Raw genomic sequence first — 9,831 nt, forward strand, 5'->3', positions numbered from 1 at the left:
AAAATTAAGTGATCTAATATTCATGCAAAGAAAATGAATAGGCTTTTGATTCATAAATTTAGCCAATAACAGCTTATCTAGAAGCTGGAATGATAGGCTTCTATGTATCTCATACCTATATGTAGTAAATTTTTATTCTTTACTATGAATGTGATAATTTGTCACTTCATTGATGGAAATTATTTAAGTTATTTAGGTAAGTAATAGTGTAGAACATGGGAAACATGTTAGTTTTAAATGCAGGTTAGAAAACAATGTGCTTGAGTAAATTTACATTAAGAATTTTCAGGCTGGAGAGATGGCTCGGTGGGTTAAGAGCACTAACTGCTCTGTCAGAAGACCCAGGTTCAATTCCCAGCACCCACATTGCAGCTAACCACTGTTGTAACTCCAATTCCAGGGGATCTGACACCCTCTTCTGACCTCCACAGGCATTGCACTACACAGGTGCACTTACTTACATGCAGGCAATGCACTCATACACATAAAATAAAGATAATAAAATATTTTTAAAAAGAATTATTGTATTTTATAAATATTATTTTCCCTATTGCTTTTTTAAATTATAACTAGAAAGGTCAGCTTTACTAGCATCTCTCCCTGAATCATCTAATTCAAGGAAATATTTTATTCTAAGTAAGAAAGCTCCTATATCTTTCAACTCATATTTTCTTTTTACATTGGATTCTTTTGACCATTTCTTCAGGCATTCAACTGGCTTCTATGTAATGTCATCCAAACAACTTCTCTGCATGATATTCTCTGGCATTTTGTGGCATCACTAACTCCTGCTCCAGTAGAGCCAGAGGAAGAAGAAGATGAAGAAAATAAAACAAATAAAGAAAATGCAGAACAAGTGAGATTTTTTGTTCTTTCTCTTTTCATTTTTTCTCTTTTTATATTTTTATTCTTTGAAAGTTGTGTACATGTATACAATGTATACTGATCATATGCATCTACTACCACTTCACTCCAGCTTCCTCTGGTGCCCCTCCATCTTCCTCTCAACCTCATGTCCTTCTTGTTCTTGTTGCTAACCCTGAGTCCAATTAGCGCTGCCCTTATGTGCATGAGTGTATGGCCTTTCATCCATATTTTTATAGAAACCAAGTAGTATACTTTGAGGTATTATAGTGTAATAATTTACAGGAAATCATCCATAGATTATTTGACCTAAACAAACAATAATACTTCATACTTTGAGCAAAGTATTAATCATACTTAGTGAAAGTTTTCTGTCCAGCAAAGATGCTGACATGTCTGGTTTTTTTTCATTGAATGGCATTGTCATAACATAAAACAATCAAACAGGAGATCTATATTGCTGCAATATGACAATAAAACAGCATCATTGTTAGCTGGGGATCAAGAACTGGGAAGACTGACATGCTAGGCTAGCAACAGGTGGGAAGAATATGGTGAACACTCCTGACATGGCAGAAGAATATTGGACATACCTTAGAAAGAAAGACAGTGCCCAAAGTCAGAAGCAAAACTGAAGTAACTGCAGTCTAGCCACGTTAAATGCCATGCCTTACAGATACAGATGGGCTGTTCTCTTCCTTAGTATTAAAACACAGTGTTCTTTAGAAGGACATAATATAGATCAGAACTCAACTAGAATATTCTTATTAAATAGACATATAAAGAAAAAGGCCAAAGTATGTCCAAGTTTTGCTTAGGTCATTGGTATAGTTCAAAAACTTTGATGAGCAACAGATGGAGAAACAAGTGCACCCATATTTGCTGTGCACTAACAACCTCTTCGAGAACAATTTGACAAACCTGTATAAACTCACATTAAAAATTAAAACAAGAGACTCTAGATAGGCTGACAAGACCTCAGTGGATAGACTTGTGCAGGGGAACATCTGAGAACACTGACTTGACATATTGGGCCTTAATATGGATGACAGAGTATATGGGTTCCAGTGGGGGGGAGGGGGCTGTGGGAGCATACCAGTGGGGACAGGGATATAAAGATGGTTAACATTCTTTGAGATATTCTGTATATAATACACAAAAATTCAATGAAAAACAAATTTTTTAAAAAAATTATTCACTTGGCAGGCATGGTAGTGCATGCCCTTAATATCAGTACTCAGGAGACAGAGAAGGTAGATCTGCTTGAGGCTAGCTTGGTCTACATTGTGAGTTCCAGGCCATCCAGAGCTACAGAGTGAGACTCTGTCTCAAAAGAAAACAAAAATTCAGTGATTCTACTCCTTGAGTTTCTCCTATTATGTAAATACGTGATTCATTAAAGAGCTTTTTATAAAAACAAAAGACTGAAGACAAACAGACTGTTCTTTTTTTAAAAAATACCATTTATATTTTATTTTATGTATATGAGTATATTGCATGCGTGCATGCATGTAAGTGTACCCATGTTGTACAGTGCCTGCAGATGTTAGAAGAGGGCATCAGCTCCCCTGGAACTAGAGTTACAGATGGTTGTTAGCTGCCATGTGGGTGCTAGGAATCAAACCCAGGTCCTCTGCAAGAGCAACCAGTGCTCTTAACCACAGAACCATCTCTCCAGCCCCACATGGATTGTTCTTAAAAGAGACTGATGAATGAGCTATAGATTTTTCTATTCATGAGAATACTGTTCAGCACGATATTATATATTGTACACATAGTTAGTTATTTATGATCTCTGAGATAAATTGTCAATTGTGGGGAAAAAATAGAGAATAATATGCATAGAATCCTGCCGTTTGTGTAGATGAACATTATAAACCATCTGAGATTATGGTCTACAGTGATAAGAGTTGTCAGTGGAGAGATCACATAGGTGGCTGGGGATATTGGGATAGGGTGACTTTTTATGGTATTCTTTGCAGCTTTGAATATTTTAAGATGTGTATTACCTACTCAATAGAATAAATGTGTTAGATACTGTGTGCAAATTTATTAGAAATAATTAAATAATGACTTTTACAAAAGGGTTTTTAATGAACTAATATTATTTAGTCATATGGCAAAAATAAAAGCTTTAATAGAAATACTTAATGGAAACACAAAGATGGGAGAAATTACTTCTGACATGAAGCACATTACACTTAGCAGCTGCCCCAGAATAGACTTTGGCTGTGCTGTGTACAAGATTCCTCAAATGAAGAAATACCTTGAACAAAGACTGAGCTGTTGGTGTGAGTTCTAGAAATGTGAATTGCTTTAGAACTAGTTTTACTAGAAATGGTCATAGTTTTTAAGGTACTTCAATAGACCTGTCAGAATTTAAACATGACCATTTTTTTATCATTGAGTGGAAATTTTCTCCTAAATGCTCACAATTTTGTTCAAAATCTCTAAGGAAAAAAAAAAATCAAGATCTACTGGAGAGATGGCTCAGTGGTTAAGAACACTGGTTGTTCTTATAGAAGACCCATGTTCAAATCCCAACACCCACATGGCAGCTAACAACTGTCTATAACTCCAGTCCCAGCGGATCCAATGGCCTCTTTTGTCCTCCGTGGGCATTGCACAACACAGGTGCACTTACCTACATGAAGGCAATACATTCATGCACATAAAAATAATAAATATTTTTTAAAAACAGGAAAAAAGTAGTTCATCAGTAAGTTCCAGCTCACAGATATTTTAAAAACTTTGTTTTTATTTATTTTTGTTTTACATGTTTGAATGTTTAGCTTGCTTGTATGTAAGTATACTATGAGCATACATTGCCTGCAGAGGACAGAAAAGGGTGTTGGATCCCTGGAACTGAAGTTACAGATGGTTGTTAGCTGCCATATAGGTGTTGGGAATTGAACTTTGGTCTTTTTCAAGAGCAGCCAGTGCTCTTAACTGCTGAGTCATCTCTCCAGCCACATAAAAATAACTGTTATTTTAAAATTCTTTATTCTAGTGCATAAAGATAACTATTTTTAGAGGATATGAAGTGATCTTAAAAGATTTTTAAGAATATACTTTCACTTTGTACCAAAGTTGACATCTTTAGTACCTTGCTGTGATGGCTATCCAAGCTCATGCTTTCAGGATTTCATGTTGTTACAATAATCAATTTGTACACTGATTATTTTGGGGGGTTTTTATGATTTATTTTATGTGCATGTGTATGTGCCTGAGTGTATGTATGTGTACCACCTGTGTGCAGGTGCCTACAGATGCCAGAAGAGGGTATCATATCCCCAGGAGCTGGGCTTACAAGTGGTTGTGAGCTGCCTTGTGGTTTCTGGTACCAAACCCAGGTCCTCTGCAAGAGCAGCCAGTGCTCCTAACCACTGCAAAAACTCTTCAGCCCCTCTCAGACATTTTTCACTTACATATGTTTTTAAGCCAGCATTTTAAAAAGATTTCTTTCTTCTATACTAGTTAGCTGGTAAACTTGCTTTTAATTTTGGCCTTGGAAAAATACGTTATGAGCCTATGGACACCCTCAGTTACAGTGATCTGGCTCTAGGCAGGCGTTCCCTCACAAGAACAACTGATATGAGTTGGAAAGCTCTGTGCTTAGTGCCTGCCTCCTGCTTTGGCCCCACCCTAGACTCTGGTATTGCCTGCTGATTTCCTATAACTGTTTTGTAAGACTCCTACTTTAAAACATCTCTGTTTAGTGCTCTGTGAGACAGTGATAATTCATCAGTCAGCTTTAATCAGTTTCTTAAGAAATTCCTGTCTTTGTGAGTTTAAAGTACTTAGTTTTCCATTATAAACATTACTCCTTAAATATTATTAGAAGAGCCTTTTGACTGAGCATATGAATAGGAAATGCAGTCCAACTCCAGTGTTCTCTTTCTGAGTTGATCCATCAGCTCAAAGCAAGGAGCTTTTTGTCTAGTGCACATGAAAATGTCATATGGCCTAGGGGTACCCCAACTTCTAAACATACATTTTTAATATATAAACATATACACAAAACAGATGTACATGGAAAAATATACACATACCAATACATGCATTCACATATGGATTCATTCTGCTAATGATATGTAAGTATACTGGAATTGATATGTATGTGTGTGTGTGTGTGTGTGTGTGTGTGTGGTATTCATTTGTTTGATAATTTTACTTGTAATTTTCCTTATCAGCTTTTCCTAGAAATACTATAAATACAATTAGAAAACTTTACTTACTGTACTTATGAGATATGCTTTAAATCTATATAACATTTTTGAAAAAGAAATTTCATTCCACCATACAAACTGATTAACTTGTTTGCAATTTCTATTTTAGGAGAAGGACACCAGAGTATGTGAGCACCCACTCTCTGATATAGTGATTGCAGGTGAAGCTGCTCATCCTTTGCCACATACATTTCATCGTTTACTTCAGACCATCTCTGATCTTATGATGTCCCTTCCCAGTGGCAGTTCACTGCAGCAAATGGCCCTAAGGTAATTTAGCACCAAAGTATTCTAGGTCCTGATAGAAAAAAGATTTTATGGAATATGCAAAGTACTAAATGCTTTAAAAACCTCTTAAAATGGTAAGATGCAAAGAATCCCTAAATTGTGGAAATAGTGAGTCCTCCTTCCTGTCTTAGAATGTTTTCTTCTTAGATGATATGTTTGTCCTTCTGCAAATTATAGATAATATACCTCTTAGTGCCCTAAATGATTACTGTACCATTCTCTTTCACTTTTCCCTCTCTCCTATCATTTAACTGTGACCAAGAATAAAAAAATTAAATCTCAGAAACCAAAAATAAAATTTTGGAAAGAAAAGTGGGTTCCAGTTATATGTAGCCAATGTTAAAACTACCTTAAAGAACATCACATAATTTTAAGTTGGAATCTCTTGAGTTTTTGGCATTCCTTAGTATTATGAACCTTATTGTTAGACTGAGTCAGTGTACTATAGCTATAAGTGTTATAGATAGATAGATGATAGATAGATAGATAGATAGATAGATAGATAGATAGATAGATAGATAGATAGATAAAATAGATAAGTTGATAGAAAGATTAGGCTTCCCATATCCCTCAATGTAAGGCCAATAGAAGAGAGCTTTTTTGGTCCTCATAAGATTTTTTTTAAGTGCAAGATACATTATATGCTAATGAATCATTATGGAATTTGCACAAAGATAAATTTTAGAAGCTTTTAAATTGATGTAATACTTATCTTCATAACACATTCATTACTTTTTTGCTTGTGTGCCTTGACTGCCAAGCTCTGATTTTATATATATATATTTAAAATAAGTCATGGGTTGGAGAGATGACTCACTGGTTAAGAGCACTGGCTACATTTGCCGAGGACCTGGGTTCAATACCCAGCACCCACATGGCAGCTAACAGTCATCCATAATTCCATTTCCAGGGGATCTGAGACCTTCTTCTGGCCTTTTCAGTCATTGAACACACATGGTGCACCTACATACATGCAGGCATAATACTCATACACATAAAAAATAAAATAATAAAAAAATTTATTAAATAAAATGGGTGGCTTTTCCTTAGAACCTGCCTTGTTAGATTACCTTTATTTCTCAAAACAAAAACCAGTTCAATTGTTCTATTCTCTGAACTTTTTCAATGTCACTTTTTTACTAGAGCTAAAGGATAAAATTTTTCTTGATACAGCTAATACAAAGTAGAATAGTTTCCTGAGAGTTTCTTAGTCCTAGAAAAAAAGGTATTTCATGTTTTCCTTATATATTGCCTTTTTAGATGCTGGAGCCTCAAATTCAAGCAATCTGATCATCAGTTTCTCCATCAGAGCAATGTCTTTCATCACATTAACAATATTTTGTCTAAATCAGATGATGGAGATAGTGAAGAGAGTTTTAGTATCAGTATACAGTCTGGCTTTGAAGCAATGAGCCAGGTCAGTCACTTAACACACTTATTATATGTCTGTTCTAATAATTAATTAACAGCTAAAAGTATATTAAAAGAAAAACTGTTAAGTTATTCATAAACATTTGATTCCATTTTGCATTATTTACTATCAAATACTTGTTTTATCATCATGAAAGATTTCTTTTTCAATATTACAAATGCTTACATTTGTTTCTGTTAGGAGTTATGCATAGTTATGTGCTTAAAGGACTTGACCAGCATTGTTGACATAAAAACTTCAAGCAGACCTGCCATGATTGGCAGTTTGACAGATGGCTCTACAGAAACCTTTTGGGAATCAGGAGATGAAGATAAAAACAAAACTAAGAACATCACTATCAACTGTGTTAAAGGAATTAATGCCCGTTATGTATCTGTTCATGTGGACAATTCCCGGGATCTTGGGGTAAGAAAGGGAACCTAATTTATGGCTCTTTAGTCTTTTCAGACTATTTCTAATCTTGCATTCTCATTTCTGAGTTTTAAAAAAAGTTTTGAAACTTCTCCAACCAAATAACATTTTTATATCCCTCAAATAAATCTTAAGTCTAAGAACAGATTGATTTGATTGAAGACACGGTAGAATATAAATTCTGTAAAGAAGGGACTGGAGAGATGGCTCATCAGTTAAAAGCACTGGCTGCTCTTGCAGAGGACCTGGGTTTGGTTCTTAGCATCCACCTGCCACCTAACAACTGACCATAACCCCAATTTTCAGGGGAATCCAATACTCTCTTCTGCCCTCTACAAGCATTGCCCTTATGTGGTATACTTTATATACATGCAGGCAAAACACTCACACACATAAAAATAAAAAGAAATGCATTTTAGAAAGAAGTCTGATTACAAATACTATGGCTACAACTAAACGAAATAGAAATCTATCGTTTACTACTTCTGTGGCTATGTTTAAACAATTCTCTTATCTGGAAATATTATCCCTCCCCCTTCTTTTTTTTAAACTGTGTTCCCAAGACTCAACAGAGAAATCCTCTGGGTAGCTCCTCTATTAAAATTACTCTTTCTTCCTCTCTCTCCGTGTGTGTCGGGGGGGGGTGTTTTTTGTTTTAACTCTGGTGGTACTTAATATACTTTGGCCCACAGTGTAATTAGCTTCAGGTTTCTCTCAGTCCTTGTGGTAGGGAGTTATTGAACTAACTTAAATGATCATGATTTATGATATGTATTCTCCATAGCCCTGTCTCTCTAAAATACTGCTTCAACCTAATTAAAACACTTCCGTAAAAGGCACCAAACGGAAGAAGAGTCCTATTTACTTCAGCCAGAAAAAAGCATCAGATGCCAGACTGCTTCTGTCTCTTGGAGAAGGATACTTCTTTGAATTTTTGCTTCAAAAAGATGAGGCTTGATAATCGTTCCAGTGACTTCCTGGGAACTATTGCTGAGCTATTATACCCATAAATTTGTGTATTTTTTCCCGGAAGAAAGAAAATGGTTATTTGTCTCAAATAACATGGATGTGGCCCACCATATCAGTCCCCAATGCATGCCAAGTGCATTGCGCTTTGTCATCCTCAGCAAGCCCCCAGCTCCTATGCATCACTGTAGAGTCAGTTCTTTCACTGGTGTCGAATAAGAAAAAGGAGCTTAAGCTAAAATACCATGAGCTTACTTCCACTTTAGAACCATGAGGATCCAGTGGGTCAAATAATTCATCTTACGAGAAAATCAAATTTAGTAAGTCAAAACACTTATGACTAGGAGTCACTGCTCAGTACAAAGTTGTCTTTGACTCATAGTACATTGTACACTAAGACACCCCCGACACAAGAATGATGATTATAATCAAATTGCTTTTTGTCTTTATTTAGTTATTAATTATATTCATGTTTAAAATCCCTGGTACCTAAGCTGACATCTGCTTTCCTTTTTAAGAGACTATGTTATAAATATCCTCCTTGATCCAATATATCTCTTGTGTCTCCCAAATTACCTATCAGAGTACCTTATCCACAGCATTTATTATTTGAGTTATACTGGCCTATAACATTCATAATTTAGCAGCTCTGTTTTTTCTGTGCTTTGCATAAAACTTACTAAGCTTTTAGATCTGTGGCTCTACTGCCAATGTGATTGGCTTCCAGTACTTAAATATAGTACTTCTGCAGTTGAATTTTTATTTTCTGTGTGAATGTTACCTTCCCTAGTTCAGGAAGTGTTTTAAAGGACTAGAACACACTGTACTAAGATATCCTTCTCCAAGGCTAAAAGCAGTCATGCGATACTCATAAGTGTCTGTTTGTTACAGAAGCCTCCTTTTTGGTTTCAAAAGCAGTAAGCAAGCACAACTGTTAGAAGACTACATAAAGATAGAGAATTTGAAGGTTTTGGATTTGGATAAAGAGGAATGCCATGCTGTGAAAAATGCACGTAAAGAAAGACTAAGAGCTAAGATAGAATTCATAAGAAGTCTGGAGTTGTAGAAACTGGGGTTAGTTGGATAGGTGTGGGGTCTGTTAGGCCTGAAAACACAAGCAGAAGTGTTGATGTGGCATTGGCAGGTTATAAGAAATCATTATAAACTCTAAGCAGGAACATAGTATAACTATTTTGAATTGTCCGTTGTAGAATAAAGTTACCTCAATGACCTTCTTAACTGGCAAAGCAGTAGAAGACTTGTGCAGAATAAAGCAGGTAATTGAAATTTTGTTGTTATGTTTTCTTCTCAACTTTCACTGTGGCATTTCAGTTTTGGCATACTACCAAAGTATCATAGGAAATCTCGTTTATCTGTTTACAAAACAGCAATTTGACACCTAGTCTAAGTGGGAGCAGTTAACAGCCATCCCTGTGCTAGATACGTCACAGTTTCATGAATGTTCTCAGCCACACGCCCACAGGATTTAATTGTGCCCAGTCTCCAGCTTCTCATTTCTCTAAAAGAATCAAATGTCTTCAAATTCATCACAGATCTGATTCACATTCAGGAGTCTCATTTACCTACCTCTGAGATTTAAATTGGCTGTTACTCTTAGAAAAAAAAAAAAAAAAAAGCCCA

General features: G+C 35.7%; 1 protein-coding gene across 1 annotated transcript in view; it reads left to right on the plus strand.

The window, feature by feature from the left end:
- Mycbp2 (MYC binding protein 2) overlaps positions 1-9,831 on the plus strand; it is a 343,026-nt gene that overhangs the window by 282,757 nt on the left and 50,438 nt on the right. Inside the window, 5 exon segments of the mRNA XM_029558112.1 lie at positions 707-856; positions 5,203-5,363; positions 6,642-6,798; positions 6,994-7,218; positions 9,402-9,467. Coding sequence (XP_029413972.1) covers positions 707-856; positions 5,203-5,363; positions 6,642-6,798; positions 6,994-7,218; positions 9,402-9,467 — 759 coding nt within the window.

This window comes from Nannospalax galili, unplaced genomic scaffold, assembly GCF_000622305.1.
Source record: "Nannospalax galili isolate Female #2095 unplaced genomic scaffold, S.galili_v1.0 scaffold408, whole genome shotgun sequence".
Classification (NCBI taxonomy): Eukaryota; Metazoa; Chordata; class Mammalia; order Rodentia; family Spalacidae; genus Nannospalax; species Nannospalax galili.